General features: G+C 33.1%; 1 protein-coding gene across 6 annotated transcripts in view; it reads left to right on the top strand.

Moving 5' to 3' along the window:
• Positions 1-19,629, top strand: part of CENPC (centromere protein C) — a 74,952-nt gene that overhangs the window by 15,061 nt on the left and 40,262 nt on the right. For all 6 annotated transcript variants that reach the window (XM_011360648.2, XM_023530916.1, XM_023530915.1 and 3 more), the window contains 4 exons: positions 7,429-7,714; positions 8,843-9,082; positions 12,317-12,927; positions 18,626-18,793. In XM_011360648.2, the coding sequence (XP_011358950.1) occupies positions 7,429-7,714; positions 8,843-9,082; positions 12,317-12,927; positions 18,626-18,793 (1,305 nt within the window). The remainder of the gene's footprint in view (positions 1-7,428; positions 7,715-8,842; positions 9,083-12,316; positions 12,928-18,625; positions 18,794-19,629) is intronic.

Below are 19,629 nucleotides of genomic sequence, written 5' to 3'. Positions count from 1 at the left end.
ACTATAAGGACTCATGAAATTCAGCTTGTAGTTGTACTCATGACTGGGATTTATTATAGCCACATAGTCAGGATACACAGCCAGAGCAGTAAGGGGAAAGGTGCATCAGTTGGGAGGAATGCGTGACAGTCTTCCTGTGTTCCCCAAAGGGGCCACATAGGGTGCACTCATTGCCTCCAGAAGTTAATGCAGTAAAACGTGTATAGTCTTTTTGCCTAGGGAAGCCTTTTGAGACTTAGCTCATTTTTATTGGAGGCGTGTTACATAAGCACCATCTCCCTAACAAATTCTGTACTCTCTGAAGCAAAAAGACAGGTATTCACCATAAATCAGATTGTTTACACAATAGTCTAGGCAGGATGGCAGAGCAGGCACAACCTTATCAGTTGGTGATGGAGGAAACGTTCTGAAAGCCAAAGTCCCCAGGTGTCAACCAAGGGTTAGCCCTGTAAGTGGGCCCTTTAAACGATTAGGCCTGCTGTGTTAACTCTTTTCCTGCAGAGTGAATCTCTAAATACGGTACATCGTTTTTGCACTTATTTTGAACTTTACATAAATAGGATTATTATATACTTCTACAACTTTTTTTTATTATATACTTCTACTTACTTTTTTTGATTAACAATCACATTTTCATATTGCTGTAGTTTATTCACTTCGCTATTGTATATGTGATATTGTTATATGACTACCATAATTTAGTCATCCAATCTTCAGTCAGCATAGATTTTTGCTGTTTAGAGCAACATTGTTTCTCTGATAGGTTATATGAAATTTCAACTTTACTAGGTAATACCAAATTTAAGTGTACAACTCTACTAGCTGGTTTATTGTTTTGAAATACTTGTTTTTTTTCCAATTTAACAACAAATGTATTTAATCAGAATTGATAATTTAATAGAGTAGATCTAATGTTGTATTTCTTTTAGACTCAGTGCCAGAAATCACATCCAAAGTCAGTTCCAGTTTCTTCAAGAAAGAAAGAAACCTCTCTGCAGTTGACTGTAGAACCAAATGAGGCTGTCAGCAAATCAGGTTGGTGGCATGCCCATGGGTATTATTTGCCTACATACGTTTAAGAAGTACAAAATGCTGAAGGTGGTGTATACATTGGCTCAAGTGACAGCTTAGGCAGAATTGTGAAATGAAGTTGTTTTTGCTTTCAAGTCCATGGTCGGTTTTTTTTTTTTTTTAATAACCATGAATAAGTTCTATTTGATTATTTGTTTCTTTGTTTTAGTGGTGGGGGCATTGCTTATTAGGATGTAGTAAGAGATAATAAATAAGAATTATTATAGGAACTATAGCTTTAGTAGTTTTCAAATAGAGTTTTTTCTTTTTATTTTAGAACAATAATTTTTATCTCACATTTTCTGTGTTAGATTTTCATTTTAACATCTTTTTTTTAATTCAAAGTTTTAATCCCTCTGGAATGTGTTTTGGTAGGTAATGTGACAGAATGTTATAGTTTTCTTCCAGATAGTCAATTCTTCCAGGTTCAATTATTAATTAAATAATTTATTCCTTTCTGAATTACTGCTTTTATCATGTTTTAAATCTCACATATCATTCAATATACTTTTGAGTTTTGGTCTATTTGTGTATTCTTAATGTTAACACTACTGTTTTACTAATAGTAGCTTGTAATATATGCTGATATAAAGATGTTTACTTTTATAGTCATTCCTCCGCCATTCTCAGACTTTTTTTTTCCTATGAAGTTTTAGTTTTATCCAGTTCTCAATAGAATTTTGTTGGGATTCTAAATAGAATTGTATTTAATTTGTACAGTAATTTCATGAGAATTTATATTTTTATGTTATTTAGGTATTCTACATGAGAACATATGTCTTACATATTTATGTCCTTCAAAAATGTTAGTCTGAAGGACACTGTCCATATTGTGAAAGGATAACCAACAGTATGGGAGAAAATATTTGCCAATAGTATATCTAATAAGAGATTTCTATCCAGAATATATAAAGAATTACTGAAACTCAACAACAAAAATAAACATCCCAACTAAAAAATGGACAAGTCTTGAATAAACATTTCTTTAATTGGCCAGAGAATGCATGAAGAGATGCTCAGCATTACTAGTCATTAAAAAAATGCCAATGAAAACCACAGTAGGATACTACATTATACAAGGATGGCTATTTTTTTTTTTTTTTAAAAGAAAACAACAGTCGATGATGATGTGGATAAATTAGAACTCTTATGCATTGCTGGTGGTGATATAAGATGGTGCAGCCACTGTTGAAAAGTTTAGTAGTTCCTCAAAAAATTTTTAGTCTAGGATTGGTATGTGACCGAACAATTCTACTCCTAGGTTTATACTCAAAGGAATTGAAAACAGGTACTCAAACATACTTGTACCCCAGTGTTTATAGTAGCATTATTCACAGTACCCTTTTGGTACCATTTTTGGTACCACAGTACCATTTATTTCTGTATATTTTTTTATACACTTTGAGTCTTCCTCTTTAACCTGTTGTATTAATCTAAGTAGGGATTTTTTATTTTTCTGTTTTCTAATCTCGATTCCTTTATGGCATAGTATACACTATGATTTTGGTTCTTTTAAATTTGTAAAGATTTATCTTATGACCTGGGATATTGTCTTTCCTTATGAATGTTTCATGAACACTTGAAAAAATATATTCTGTTGTTCAGTGTGCCTGTCTATAAATGTCAGTTATGGTGTATTACTAATTTTTATACATCGTTGGATATGAATTGCTAAAGTTCTGTTGAGAATTTTTTTGTACATAAGTTAATGAGAGATACTTATCTGTAGTTTTTTTTAATGCTATATTAGTATGATTTAGGCATCAAAGTAATGCTGACTTTATAAAATGAGTTGGAAATTATTCCCTCTTCTTATTTCTAGAAGGGATTATATGAAGTTGGTTTTAATTCTTCTTTGAATGTTTGGTATAAAACTTTCCAGTGATATCTTATCTATGAGATTTCTTTTTCAAGCACTTTTACGTTACAAATTCAATTCTTTAATAGTTATAAGACTATTTATTTCATCTTGGCAGAATTTTGGTAGTTTGTAGTTTTTGAAGAATTGGTCCATTTCTTCTAACTTGTTGAATTTATGAGCATAAATTTGATCATCAAATTACTTTATCCTTTTAATGGCTGCAGGATCTGTTTTGATATACACTATTCTGGATATTGGTGGTTTGCGACTTTTTGTCTTTGTCGACTTTGCTAGATATTTATAATCTTTATTTACTTTTTCAAAGAAAAAGTATTCTTTTCCTGTTTTCAATTTCATTGATTTCTGTTCTTATTTTTTCCATTAGTCTCCTTGGTTTGGGTTTATTTTGCTCTTCTTTTTCTAGTTTTTGAAGTAGGAAGTTTATTTTATACTTTGGATTATCCAATAATTTTAGTAATTTTGTTATTCAAATTATTCCAGCCTTTGGCTATTATTAGAAGTTATTTCCTTGGCTCCTATGCTCCTTTGATGTGCTCTGTTTTTGTTGCTTTTGAGCACTTTTTTACCTTCTGAAACTACAAGATGCTCCAGGCTCATCTTATATATTTCCTGCCTATATCTTAGAATCAGTTATTTCTCCAAGGAGCCAATGGTTCCTTTTACTGGAGAGTGGTATTAGGAACCAAGATCTGGGTGCTAGGTGTGCTGTTGCTCCTGGGATCTTGTTGCTTGAAGACCATCTCAACTGACAGAGCAAGGTAATTATGTGTATACTAACTGGTATATATACATATATCTGTAAATATTTATCTGTGTGATATCTGTATCTTTATTAAGCTAAATGTGAGTTCATACTGATGTCTCTAACTCTAATCCATTAGTGCATAGATTATTCTAGCCTCCTTCCCTTGCTTATCTGTAAACTCCCAGTCCATGAGTGTGAAACTTGGCACCCACCATTCACCATCTATTTACTTAATATTTTAATTTATATACATGTATAACAGTATCAGAATTGTTGACTCGTACCCTGTGAAAACAGTTTTATCAGGTAAAGTACAGTGCTTATGTACAATTTCTTTAACTTTTAGTTTTACAGATTCTACTCATTTCTAATCTTACTTAGGTCAATATCTTTTTTTCACACCCCTTCAGTGAGGTTGTTTCTACATATTATATCGTAGGTAATACTGTGTGACTTCCAAGGTTAGGTCATAAAAGGCTATAAGGCTTCTGCTTAGCTCCCTTTCTCCCTCCTTATTTCCCTCTTAAGATATGACTCTCTCCTCTCCCCACCGTTGGAATCTGGACACCATGTTATGAGGAAGCCCACACAAACCTACTTGCAGAGATACATAAAAATAGTCCCTCAGCCTATAGCCAGCCCTACATGTTGGTCATGTGAATAAGAAAGCTTCCAAATGATTCCAGGCCTTGGACTTCATGGAACAGAGACAAGCCATCTCTACTGTGCCTTGCTGAATTCCTGCCCCATAGAATCCATGAACACAATAGTGGTTGTTTTATACCACCAAGTTAAAGAGTTATTTATTATGCAGACAAAGTAACCAGAACAACTCTCTAATTCTCAACTGACTTGGTATTGTCATATATTTTATTCCTTTTAGCTTATATTTAAATTGTTATTACATATTTTGATGTTTTAACAAGACTTTATTTTTGTTTTAAACAATACTTATATTTAAACACGTTATTTGTTTTATATTCCTTCTTAAAAATAATTTTTAAAAAATTATGGCAAAATAATAAGATTTATCTTATTTACCTTAAACCATTTTTAAATGTACAGTTCATTTGCATTAAGTATATTCACGTTGTTCAACCATCACCACCATCCATCCACAGAACTACTTCATCTTGTGAACTCAAACCTCTATACCCATTTAAGCAATCACCCTCCCCCAAAGCCTCTGGTAATCGCCTTTTTACTTTCTGTCTCTGAATTTGACTACTCTAAATACCCCCATGAGTGGAATCATGCAATATTTGTCCTTTTGCAATTGGCTTATTTCATTTAGCATAATGTCTTCAAGGTTTATCCATGTTGTAGCATGTGTCAGAATTTCCTTCTTTTTCAAGTCTGAATAACATTCCATTGTACGTATGTACCACATTTTGTTTTATCCATTTGTCCATTGATGGACATTTAGGTGGTTTCTACCGTTTGTCTATTGTGAATAATGTTGCTATGAACGGGTATATAAATATGTCTTACATTCCCTGCTTTCAGTTCTTCTGGATATATACCCAGAAAAGAAATTATTGGATCGTATGATGATTGTGTTTTTAATTTTTTGAGGAACCACCAAACTGTTTTCTATGGTGGCTGCATCATTTTACATTCCCACCTTGCAGTATTGAAGATTACATTTTCTCTACATTCTTATTGAAACTTGTTATTTTCTGTGTGGTGTGTTTTTTTTTTTTTTTTTTTTTTTTTTTTTTTTTTTTTTTTGGTAATAGCCATTCCAATGGGTGTGAAGTAGTATCTCATTGTGGTTTTCATTTGTTAATCATCCTTGTCATTAGGAAATTTTAAATTAAAACAATAATTAGATACCACTGCACAACCATCAGAATGGCTAAAGTCTGAAACAACTGGCTCTGTTGTAACTCTTATATCTATCTTTAGTAGTTTGTTTTTTCATTTGTTTCAAGAGTACTTATAATTGATTGTTAAAATATTTTTATGATTACTCCTTTAAAATTCTTGTTAAATAATTACGTCTTTGTCCATTTGCATCCACTGATCATATTTTCTTGTTCAGGTTGTGTTTTTTCCAGTGTTTTGGTATGATGAGTCATTTTGATTGTATCCTCGACATTTTGGTTATTATGTTAGGAGACTCTAGGTTATATTTAAATCCTTTGTTGTAGTACATAGGTTTTTGCTTACTTTTACGATTTTATTTCCAATGACAGTTAAATGTTTATTAGAGTCCTTGCAGTGGTATTTTAGTCTGCTTCTTTAACCAGCGCTGCTAGGATTCTAGCTCAGTTCTTGCTAGTGCTGTGTGGGTGGATGGAAGGTGCTTTCCTGAACATCCTGATGTCCTTCCTTGTACACTCAAGGGGGTTAGGGTCAAAAGCTTCTGGCAATGGATCTCCATGTGACTAGGTGGAGGACAGGATAGGGGGATGCAGGGTTCTCTTATGCTATTCCTGCCTCAGATTACACTGTCCATCGGTGCTCTCATTGGAAGCAGGGTCTAAGATGACTTGCAGTGTAAATAGTACCAGCGGATCAAAATGTCACCTTGGTCTGTGAAGCAGTGGTTGGGAAGGTCAGAGGATTCGCTATTGTGCAGCTTCCTGTGGATCCTATGTCCTAAATACTCAGATTATTAAAGTGGGTACTGGGTCGGCCCAAGGACAGAGTTGGCACAGGGCCTTGCTCCCTGCTGCTGCTGTCCCGTAACACCTAGGGAGTATGGCCTGGCTTTGCTGCCTTGCCAGTGCTGCAGAATGCCCCATGTGGGGGGCTGTGGAGTGGGAATGGGAGTTTCCCACTAGGTTTCTGTTGTGTTTCCCTTCTCTAAGTCTTTTGGCCAGAGAATGTAGGTTTTTTTCCCCTCCCCTATACCTATTGGCCATTCTAGGTTGCAGGCCTCTCTAGTGCCCAGTCTGGAGGTATATAGGAGATATAAGGCAAACCTAGGGGATTCACCATATTGTCTGTTGTTGCTTACGGCTTGAGGTTCCTAGAAAATATACCTTCTTCCTTCCAGTTTTCACAGTTCTATTATTGTTTTTCGATAGGTAATTATCAGGGAATTTAGTTGTATTTAGAGTGAAAAGTGAGAAAAAGTGGCTCTGCCATCTTATTCCAGAATCAAAAACTATTTTTGGTCGTATTTTTAATTTTTAATCTTTGCTTCTAAATGGTATGAATCTATATGAATAATACCCCGTCATTCTACTTTTTCTTTGATATTTGAAGGTTGAGGTTAAAAGAATATACATATATATATTTCCTCTTTATACACACACATATTCTCTTTATATATATATATTTGCTATAGATCTCTGTATCTGTTATATATCTACATCTGTGTATGTATATGTATAAATATATGTTCATCTAGCTGCCCTTTTTACTGACTCTTAACTTCAAGATTAAATCTCATAATTTCTCTAAGATTACTTCATTATTTTAGCTGTGTATAGATTTATTCAGATCTTAAATAAATTAACTATATCAATAAAATTGTGAATTTTCTATGAGGATTTACTACATTTCAAAATTTCAGAGCATGGACCAAATATATATTTCATTTTATTAATTTGATAAATTATAACTTTTGAAGTACATACTTAATTATAGACCTTTGATTGTAAATGTAAATGATCTGCGTCTTCTGAAAACTTTCTAATTGTTGATGAATTTTAAAAAGCTTATTTGGTCCTAATATTATTTAAAAACTTTTAAAAATCTTTATATAATTTTCTTCTAGTTCATACCCATGAAGATCATCAGAAAACTTTGGCAACAGATGTTGGCTCTAAAAATACACCTGACTCAAGAAAAATGTCAAATAAAAAACTAAAAGATCATCACAATGAAGCCGATGAGGAATTTTACTTATCTGTTGGCTCACCTTCTGTTCTTTTGGATCCAAAAACATCTGTATCGCAAAATGCTATTTCATCTATTGCCCAAAAGAGAGAGACCTACACTTTTGAAAATTCAGTAAATATGCTGTCTTCAAGTACAGAGATTTCTCTTAAAACCAAAAAAAGGTGAACTTTTATTTATTTAAATAATATTAATCCTAGTATAGAATTTTTACCTTTTATTTAAAAAAAAGTATAATCTTTTGTGTATTTTATAGTAAATATTGAGGAATATTAACATTATGAGAATAATATAACATACATTCAGTATATATTAAATTTATGTTTAATAAGGAGGCCTTAAAGTGTACTTCAGAAAATCTAGGGGTAACTTTTCCATAGACTATGGAAAAACATTTTTTTTTTTGATCATAAGATTTTATAACTTCCTAAGAGAAACAATTGGTGTTTCCTCTGTGTTATTTGTAATTACAAGGGTAGGTATGTAACAGTTTATTTCTCTGGGTAGCAGAGGATAAGTATTAATAAGGATGAGTTGTGGTTAACAATATCCATTTCTTGGCTTTTCTCCTTGGCCTTTAAAAAGCAAAGTAGATCATGTAAGGCCTTTTGCTATTGTAGACCCCTGCAGTGAGTGTAATTTCTCTCTAGGGTCTTATGTGATTTTTGAAACCAAAGAGTGAGGTACATTCTAAGATTTTAGTATTCAAAGTATGGTCTGTGGCTAAGGATAAAGAGTAATGGCGTTTTTTGGAAGCTTGTTAGTAATATAGTAAGTCCTCACTAAACGTCATTATTAGGTTCTTTGATTTTAAGCAAAATGATGTGTTACAAAACCAATTTTACCATAGGCTGATTGACATAAACAAGAGGTAAGTATCTCATCAACGGTCTAATGAAATGCTGAACGAAATTATCTTATTTGAGAACCTGCTGTACAGAATTTCAAACCGTGCCCCTGACCTACTGAATCAGAATCTACATTTTAATAAGATTTTCCAAATGCTTTGAATACATATTAAATGTTTGAGAAATTTAGCTATAAGCTATACATTTCCTTGGCGTATGATTTAACTGTTTTATTTTTTATTGACAAATACAAAACAATTTTTCTGAGCAATTTGCCTTAAATTTTTTGTAAGGGATTACAAATCAGCATTTATACATTTTAAATAAAGGCTCAGGAAATTTTTGTAAGTGGTCTGTGTTTTCACTGTAAGGGAGTTCAGGAAAACTTGTAACTCAGCAAACTGTGGGAGCATTCAGCAGCTTATCTTCTTTTTAACCTTTTAGGTTAAACTTTGAAGATAAAGATATTTCGAAGAAAGTAGATAAAGATATTTCCAAGAAAGCAGAAATAGAGAATAAAGTATCAGATATACAGGATGAAGTATCAGGAAGACCACAAGAGAGGAAACTGGCAGAAGCATCGCAGAAAAGAATACAAGGTTCAGAATATGAAATTCAATCACAAGCTAAAAAGAGTTTTTCAACATTGTTTTTAGAAACTTTAAAAAGGAAAAGTGAATCCAGGTGAGTTATTAAGAAACTGTCCTTTGAGATATTTTTTCTTTCACATTTTATGAACACTTTCTATGCTATTTAACTGGAATCTTAATTGACAAAAAGTTAATTGAAATTATGCCTAACCTGTAAGGAAGGTGTAGTTTCTTACCAGTAAATCACTCCAAACCCATAATTTAATAGGAACTAAATTAGATGTGACAGAAGATAAATTTATTCAGCTTTCATTGCTTCCGCTCATCATCACTTTCTAGTTTACATGATATCCAAGATGAAGGCAGTATTTAGAAACAGAATTATCAGGATTTCACTAAGTGTTTTAAATTTTTTTCTACTGATGTGCCAATAAAAGGATAGTTATAAAGTAAATTTCAGTCTGTTCATACCTGTTGAAAACTGTCAATTGTTCTGCAGTGTCAAAAACAGTGATTCTTAATTGCAGCTACACATTAGAATTAGCTAGGATTAATGGTAGCTAGGGTGAGAACCACTGGTCTATAGAATAACTTCAGATTTGTCAGCTGGTATTTAAGGCCTCCATTGTCACTAATTAACCATTTCTGCCAACTTGGTCATACATATTTGCAGCTGTTCCTGCTTCAGTACACCTTTTGCCTTTGGCATATGCCAATCTCCATTTTCTTTTAAGGCCATGCTAGTCTTCTAATTTTTTCCAAGTCTCAACTCTAGTGTTATTTAAAGTTTATGCCTTGCATTTTAGTTTAACTATTTTATGTATGTCTTTCTCAGTAGATTAACAAATAAGCTTTTCTTTCCAGGAGTTAGAGTTTCTTTTATGTTTTCTGTGATATCTATAGGAATATGTGAATATGTTAGGAAGGTTTTATGAAAACTTAATGAGTGAATGAAATTCCTTTTTTGTTCAGCCTCTGCTCTGTAGTTGAGATCTCTCTGTCTCCCTCTCCCCCCACCTCTCTGTCTCTCCCTCTCTGGAATCTTTTACCCCATGTTTGGATGTTGCCTACCATCTGATACAAATATGTTACACTTATGGGCTAATTATATCTCTGTCCAAAAAAAAATTTTTTTGAATGTTCTTTTTAATGAACTAGTGAATAAAGTTAATTTTATGTTTAATTGCTGTGGCCAAATATAACTACTCCCTATTCCTGATGCTTTCTTGCTTCATTGCTTTTGCATATGCTCTTCCTTCTGATTTTCTTTCATTTCCTCTTTTTTGATTTTTCTACCTAGCCAGAGTTCATTGTTCTCTGTTCTGTACTTTAATAGCGTTGTCTTAGTCCATTCGAGCTACTATAACAGACTACAGTGGATTGGGTGGCTTCCAACAACAGAAATTTATTTTTCACAGTTCTGGAGGTTGAGAAGTTCAAGATCAAGGTTCATATAGTTTCAGTGTCTAGTGAGGTTTGAGTGCTGGTTCGTAGATGGCTGTCTTCTTGCTATACAAATGGTAGAAGGTGGCAAGGGGCTCTCTGGGGCCTCTTTTATAAGGGTACTAATTCCATACATGACCATTCTACCCTGATAACCTAATCACTTACTGAAGGCCCCACCCTCAAATATTGTCATATTGGGTATTAGATTTTAATTTATGAATTTTGGAGGGATATCATTCTTTGAATAATTTTTTCCTTCTCTGAAAGGTTTCCCAACTAATTGGAAGAGGTTCTGTTTAATCCCAATGCACTTACTTTTCTGGGTATTCTCCATTTGCTTCTATACCATGATTACAATACAGTATTGAAACATGTGAAAATATGTGTGAATTATTCAGATTTGGAATTTTTATATATTTTAGTATATGATATATAAGTATTTTCTTAGAATGTTAGACTTGAAGGTATCTGAGAAATCATCTTATTTTGGATGTTGCGATATTGTGATTTATAAGAAATATATATTTGGTCATATAGATTGACCAAAATATATTTCTCATTTATATTTGGTCTTCATCCACAATTCCTGGTTCAGAGCTCCCAGAACTCTTGGAATTTCTTAAGTGTTGAGAGTGAAACAAAGGTGTCTTTTGTTATAGTAAAGAGATGACTCTTAGAAAGCATTTGTAACAATGGGGTTGATTTGCCAACGGAACTTAACCGTGGAATTTTCAGTCCCATCACAGACCTCCAGGGAGGGAAGAAGGGCTGGAGGTTTAGCCAATCACCAATGACCAGTGATTTAATCAATCATGACCATGTAAGAAAGCCTCCATTAAAAAGCCAAGTGGATGGGGTTTGGAGAGCTTCCAAGTTGATGAACACTTGGAGATGTGGCAAGAGTCGAGTGCCTTCCCACATACCTTTCCGTATGCTTCTTTTCCATCTGGCTTTTCCTCATTTATATCCTTTTACAATAAACCCATGATCTAGTAAGTAACAAGTTTCTTTAAGTTCTGTGACCTCTCATTTATAGCCAGTTGGTCAGAAGTAGATAAGTTTTGTGACATCTCATTTATAGCCAGTTGGTCAGAAGTAGATAGTTAACTATCTGGACTTGTGATTGGCATTCTGACTTGGAGGGGGTTTTTGAGAACTTCTAGTTTGTAGCTAGTTATTCGGAAGCACAGATAGTCTGGGCTTGTAAATGGCGTCTGAAGTGTGTATGTGTGTGGGGTGAGGTGGAGATGGGGATAGTCTTGTAGGATTGAACCCGTAACCTGTGGAATCTGACAGTATCTTTGAGTAGATAGTGTCAGAATTGAGCTGAATTCTCAGATACACTACTGGTATCTGCGACTTGTTAGTGTGAGGGAAGCTGCCCCTTATGTTGGAATTTGATCTAGAAATCTAATTTAGGCCCCAATATAAATATACAAACATATAATTTTTATATAACATTACATATATATACACATAATATTGTATAAAATATATAATTATGTAATTATATGTAACATATAATGATGGCATACAGTTTTGGACTCTCAGTCAATGTATCTGGCTATATTTACACATCTCGGATTTCAACTTTTTAATAACTATATAATGGGTGGGAAGCATCAAATTAGTTAAGGTCCAAGCTTTCTTCCAGCTCTAAATTTCTGTGATCCCATTAGTGTTACAAATGAGTAAGATCAGATAGTATAGAAATGTGAAAGGAGGGAAGGTTTTTTAAGGGTAAGATAAAATTGAGGAGACGTGAACTGCTCTTTAAAAGATACGTAGATTTTATTTATTATATAGATTATTTTCTTCAGTAAGAAAAAGTAAGAGCTTTATTTTTTTTTGAGCTATTATTTATTGTAATATTCTCTTCTAGTCCTGTTGTTAGGCATATAGAAACTGCTCCACTGCATTCATCTCCTGCAAAAGATACGAAGTTGTTAGAGGATGAATTTATAATTGATGAATCAGATAGAAGTTTTGCTAATCGATCTTGGATTACTATACCAAGAAAGGCTGTGCCTCGGAAACAACGCACAGTATCCCCTACTATGAGCACCACACTCCTTCAAAGTAAGAAGTCAAAAGAAAAACATCACAATTTATCACCTGCAACTGTGACAAGTGACAAACATTCTGGCAAAGCTCACCCAGTAGAGAAATCTCAGCCCTCTGAACAAAAAAAACTGGGCAGAAATTGTGCTTTGACAGAGGAAATGGAAAGTAATTGTAGATCTACAAAATATGAAATGTATTCTGAGAAAGCAGAAAAATCATCTGGAAACAAAAGGAATATAAAACAAAAACAAAGAAAATTTAAGGCCAAAGTAGTTGAAGAACAGGTTGATGTGGAACAGTCTAAAGATAAAAATATAAATATGTCACATATTGCCCAAGACAAGTCACAGAGAAACTCAGACAGAAATATGAAAGAGTGTGAAGAAATGAGAAATGTTCATATTTCCAAAAATCAAATGCCACCTGCAGGTAAGTGTTTGTATTAAATATACCTATGAACGTTATTCTACCATTTATGTTTTGTAATAGTTCTGTTGAGCTTTGGGAAGTAGGCAAAGTAAACCTAAATCTATAAAGAGCTTCAAAAGCCTACAGGCTCGTTTCTAGAACCTCTTATTTACATATAATTCAATTCCAAGTCCTTTGATTTTTGTGTACTTCCGACATGGCAAGCACATATAAGGGAAAGGTTGGTAAACGAGCTAGTTACAAGAACTCAAATAAGACAGCATCATGTATTCTTGAGGCTTATTTAAATATAAATTGAGTGATGGGTCGGGGGTGGTAGGGAGGACCAGGATGGTGTGGGGCTATTTCTTAGAGGATAAAAATTCACACTCTTGTGTTTCATCATTTACTCATTTATCTACCAGTAATTAAATGCCAGATCCAGTATTAAATACTGAAATAACAAAGGTTACTGAGACACAGTTTTCACTCCTAAAAAAGATCAATCCAGTGGGGTCTCTAGACCAACAGATGAACGTACAGGATGATAAATGGAAGCACAGAGAACAATTATCCAATTAATATCAATAGATTTTTTATCTTCGGTCACTGTATCATTTATCATCCAGACTGGGACACGAGCACGAGAGAGGATATCAAAGACAGTAACTTGACTGGGATTGTTTCGGACAAACCTGGAGTATGGCTACTCTCTTTATGTCATTATTATACAGTGATTGAGGTTTTTAATGATGATGCTGTCATAAAGAATAGATCAATTTATGTATCACTTTTTAAGTAACAGAGAGAAAAGGTAGTTATTCTTATAGAAATAATTTTCTCCAGAATAGTTAGTGGAATAGAAAACACTTATCAAATGTTTTAGACACTATATGTATATAATATAATTTAATCCTTCTTGACCATCCTATAAGGTAGGAGATAAAACTCAAAGGGGGTTAAAAAAATACTGGCCCAGAATATGTCCCATCCTAGAGCCCATATTTTTTTTCAGCCCTATTAAGTTTTAAAATAAATGAAAATGTTTTTGATGCTCAAATTGGAAAAACTATTAACAAACCAGAAAACTCTTGACCGGAATTGTATATGTGCATAGTTGAATACAATATTGCTGATTTAGAGCAGAGAAATATCACATTAAAGCACAATATTTAAGCTAGTTTCTATAAAAACAAATTCTAGTTTAATATAATTATTAATTACTCATTACTTTAGCTTTCTTTTTGTGTATTCTATAACACATACTTTATATCACCTAAAATAATATTTGTCAGATTTCCATTTTGTCTATGTGTGCCTTTGTGTCTTTGAAAAATTCTGCTTAAAATAGAGGGCAAAAAGCAACCTTTTCTATTTATGTGGACCCCTTTTGTAAATGTTAGGCATGTCCTATATTTTTTTTTTGCTGGAATTGTTCTTACTTATTTTGCTTCTTTTAGTTTCTAATTAGTAGTTGGCCATTTTAAGAAAATACAACATAAAGAATCTGACTAAAGTGAGGATGAGAATTACAAGAAAGTTTTTTTCTTACTAGTATTTTAAATAGAATATGAATTCACAAATTCGAAGGCACAACATTTTGATTTGTCCATAATTCCTTTGGAAGAAATGTATTATGAAAGTATACTTGAAGGATACTCTCTTTAATTATAAATTTTAAATGTTTATTTAGTACTTGCTAAATTTTGCACACTAATTTTCACATATATTTAATTCTTTTTTATCTAGGTTAGGGAATATAACATTCTGATTAATTACCATACCAATTGTATTAATTTTCTATTGCTGTCATAACAAATTACTATATACTTTGTTGCTTAAAACAATACACATTTATTATCTTGCAGTTCTATGGGGCAGAAATCTGAAATGGATCTCACTGGGCTAAAATCAAGGTGTTTACATGGTTACATTTCTTTCTGGTGGTTCTAGGAGAAAATCTGTACTTTTTCTAGCCTCTTGAAGTCATCTATATTCCTTGAGTCATGGCTCCTCTCTCATATCTTCAAAACCAGTAATGTCAGCCTTCTCACATTTTGAATTTCTCTTACTACTTCTTCCATTGTCCTATCTCTCTGACCACTACTTTTAAGGACATACGTAATGAGGTTAGGTCAACCTGGATTATCCAGTATAATCACACTGTTTTAAGGTTTATATTCTTAATCACATCTGCAAAAGTCTCTTGCCATTTCAGGTACCACCTTCACAGATTTTGTGGATTAGGATGAGTAATAGCCTCTTTGAGAGGCCAACTATATCAATTTTCAAAGACAAATAATATGAAGATAATTTAATTTCAAAGATATTTTTATGCTGAAGATAATTTGTCTTAATTTAATTTCAAAGATATTTTTATGCTGAAGATAATTTGTCTTTAATTCGAAAGGTACTTTGACAAACTTGTCATGCCTAAACTGATGACTTGGGTTGAATCAGTTGACTTTTCTGCTTTTGATACCTTAACAGGCTTCTCAGACTGAACATATTGGAAACTAAATTCCTCCAAACTTGCTCCTCGTCTAGTTTTCCTATCTTCATAAATGGAGCCATAATCAATCTAATTGCTCCAGAAACCAAATCATCTTTAACTCTTTCCTTTACCTAGCAATCCATATGCAGTCAGTAAGTCAACTTCTTCCTAAGTAGTTTTCAAATCTGTTAATTCTCTCAGTTCCTCCTGCTATCCCCTTAGCCAAGCTAGAGTCATTTAATTCTTAGATTGTTGTAGCAATTTACACACATACCCCTTGGCTTCTCTTTGCATCTTCAAGTTCATATGAGTTGCTTTATAATGATTTTCTCCCAGTTCTGTAAACAGACCACTTTCCCAGCCTGTAGGCCTTTGAATATGCTGTTTCTTTTGCTTAGAAAAATTTTCCTAAATGTATCCTGTTCCCTACCAAGCTTTGTGCTCAGTTTAAATATCACTTCCCTTAATTATTACCCCACCCTGATATATTCCTATACATGCTTCAGTAACACCCTGTTCATTTTATCGGACATAATTACTTACCGAATATCTGTATTTCCCTCTAGAATCTAGACGGAAAGTTCCAGAAGAACAGGGATTATATCTGTCCTATTCCTAAAGTAGCCTCCAGTTCTTAATCTTAGCAGTTTTATCTGCAGGTTATTGGAATACATTATCATCAGTGACAGAAGTATTACTCTGATTTGGATGAATAATTTTGTTAAAACATGTTCCACCTTCAGAATCCTACTTCTTTACAAGTAAATATGTGAGATTTTTTTATAGTAGTAAAAATTCGTCACAAGTCACCTCTTTTTCTAGCTATTGCCCTACTTGTAACACGTTCCCTCAGTTTTAAGTCAACTCTTTTCACAGTACAGACTGTTCGTATATCAGTTTTATCTTCTGTATGTGTTCTTATTTATTCATTTTCTAAATTCTTTGTCATTCAGTTTCTAACTTTTCCTGATTCTGAACTGGTTTCCAAATGATCTTAATTGGTTTGTTTTGGACTTTGTATGATATTCTTTTTCTTATCACTGTCCAAGTAAGTCTTTTGGTGATAACATTTTCCCCCTCGTATTCTTTTTTCCTCAATCATTGTTCACATTTATTTTTTTTTAAGTTGGTTCATGAACATGGGCAATAAGCTCTGTCATCAGCATCTCTCAATTATTAGAGCAGTTTCTTAGGATACTTTGGCAGGCATAAGGGAAGGGGAACGAGGGAGCGGTAAATAGAAGAAAAGGAGTTGGAGAAGAAAAATGAGGGTGGAAAAATAGGGGGCAGGAAAATGATGTTCATCGATAAGGGTTCTTGCATCTATACAGATAATTTAAGCTATGAATCAGTGGTAACGATTTTGAAAGTTCTATATCTTTGCTTTGTTTTGTAAATTGACCTTTTATTATTTTCTATATCCCTAAAAGATCTTTACTGTTGAATTTTTACTTTGTACTTGGTGGCTCTTCCAATATCTCCTTTTGTCATCACTTCTGAAGTGTTGGTTGATACTATTATTAAGCACAATATTGGTAAAGTTCCTTTTTCATCAACTTTTTTGTGCTTGTTCAGTTTCATTAAGGCTAATATTTTCCTTTTACTCCTTTTATAAGCATGAGTTGTTCTCTTTATCCCAATTTCAAAGTATTGCCAAATCCTATAACTTATTATCAAAATAGAATCAGAGAGTGATATCGCTGACATAATTTGGCTCACTTCCTCCTCTCTCTACTCCCCAATCAGGTTTAACTGGGAGAATGACTGAAAAATGTGTGTGTATTTGAATTCCCTGTAGATCTTGTTAAAATACTGATTATAAATTGATTTAGTACGTGTTGGTGGGACCCAAGATTCTGTATTTCTAAACAATCTCTCCCAGGTGATGCTGGTATAACTGATCTATGAACCATACTTTGAGATCAAAAACCTAGATAGTATCTAAAATAGCTCATGCTGGATAGCATTTTTTGCCATTTTCATTGCCTAGAGAAACCCTGGTTTAGACCTGGATTCGTTATTTCACTGCCAATTTATTGAGAGCCTATGTGCCAAACACAATGTAATATGCTATAGATGGTCAGGATGACTAACATGTAGTTTTCATTCTCACCTAATTAAATACTAGCTAATCTCTGATACCGTAATAATCTTATTCCATTCCTTATTTCTTTGTTTGATTTCCTTCTATGTCTTTATTGATTACTTTTCCTCATTCCACCTATAAATTTTTGTGACTCCATATCCCTTAAGTTTAATAGTTTGTTCTTTGAATTTTCTTTACATTCATACCTTGAGAAAATTATTCTTTACGTTAGATATCCTCTCTGTTTGAGTTACTTCCCCAAATTTACTTTCTTAGTGAAAGTTCTGGTCTTGTATTTTCAGATTTCACCCTCTACTATGTTCTCCCTTTTTCTTTTTATTCTATATAGTTTAATAACTAATTATGTGTTTATATGTAATGCCTGCTCTATTGGTCTTACATACCTTTATGCAGTTTATTTACTCTGTGTTTTTTCTTACTTGATATGATTTTAATTTCTGCTTTGGACTCCATAGTAATGTTTGTCCCAGATGCTTAATACATGCTGTTTTCTTATTTGATGGTCAGGAAACTTCCATTTTATCTACTAAAATCTAATTTTTTAAACCTGTTTCTCAAAAAATAAAATTCTCCAGTGTTAAACCCACTTTGGTGGTCCTGCCTATCTCAGCTGCAATATTTATATTAAAATAACCTGTTTCCCTGATTTTCTCTCCTTCCTGGTTGTTAGTCACAAAAATAAAACTAGAATTTACATGTCTCTTCTGCTATATTCTCTTTCTACCCATTTTCCTTTGTCATAAAATGAAATTACTATTGATGCCAAATCTTTTCAGTTAGCAGTTTAGCTTGCCATATTTATTGTTTCTTTTTTTCTATTTCCTCTTTTTAAATTTTGTTCACAATCTTTTCTTTATATAGGAAAGACATCTTTATTGAAAACTTACTTTAAATTTCCTCTTCCAAAAAGTAGATTGGCAAAAATCATGAATTATTTCAAAACAGAAAAGAAGTAGCTACCTTTTTTTTCTTTTAATTGGGAAATTGGTAAGTAGTTGGAAGGAATGATATATTTCATTTTTCCTTTTTGGAATATATATATATAATCTGTTGTAGTTTTCTGAAAAAACTTTGACTCAGCAGATTATGAATTGTTCTTATGGTTTTGTTTAATTTAGGAAGTAAGAAAAGTAGCACTAATGTTCCTCATGTAGAAAATCGGAAAAAAAATGGGGACCGTGAAAAGAAGAACAAACTTGTATCCGAAGAAATGACTTCGACTATCACGAGAAGTCGAAGAATTTCCAGGCGTCCATCTAATTGGTGGGTGGTAAAATCAGAGCATAGTAAGTATCTTCATTCAAATTATTTTCGTTGGGAGCTCCCTAAATGCATTCTATAAGGGGCTTTTTGTTGATGATATGATATGATTTATACTCTGATTCTCCAGAGAAAATCTGTTGAAGTCAAAGTTAAATTGGATTATCAATAGAAATATTAAATCAATTAATTATAAATATATTCATTGAGGCTCTATCATATACAGTATTCTAGACAGAGGGATATAGGTATGGAAAAACAAAACAAAAAGCAAAATTTCTTGCTCTCTGTGGACTTAACATTCTAGTGTGGGAAGACCAGCAATATAGATATATAATTCATGAAGTGATAGATAATAAAGAAAAATAAAACAGATAAAGGATAGAGATGGGGAGTAGGTGGCAGGGGTTAGAGCGGATAAAAAAATAGAGCTTAGTACTGTTTTATGAAGGGTAGAAATGAGAGTCTATTATGATATTTCAGAACACATATATGAAAAAAGTGAAGGAGGGAGCCATACAGATAACTTGGTGTAAAGCATTCTAAACCAAGGGAATAATAGTATTTGTATAGGTGTTGATGGGGCACATTTGGCATGTTTGAAGAACCTCAAGAAGGCCAGTTTGGCCGAGGAAGACAAAGCCAGGGAAGATGAAGTCAGAGAGGCAGGCAGTAATAGAGTTTAGATGAAGTGTATTGGGAAGCTACTGAAACATTTTAAGCAATGAAGTGACCTGATTGACTCATCTTTTAAAAGGATTATTCTGTGTAAAGAGAAACTAACGCTGGACAAAAATGGATACTAGTTAGATTGTTGGAGGGAAGAAATGAAAAGTGATTGGATTCATGATATTTTTTGAGG

The sequence above is a fragment of the Pteropus vampyrus genome, unplaced genomic scaffold (assembly GCF_000151845.1).
Source record: "Pteropus vampyrus isolate Shadow unplaced genomic scaffold, Pvam_2.0 Scaffold57, whole genome shotgun sequence".
Lineage (NCBI taxonomy): Eukaryota > Metazoa > Chordata > Mammalia > Chiroptera > Pteropodidae > Pteropus > Pteropus vampyrus.
The sequence above is the reverse complement of the archived record's forward strand: the minus strand, read 5'-3'. Positions and strand labels throughout refer to the sequence as shown.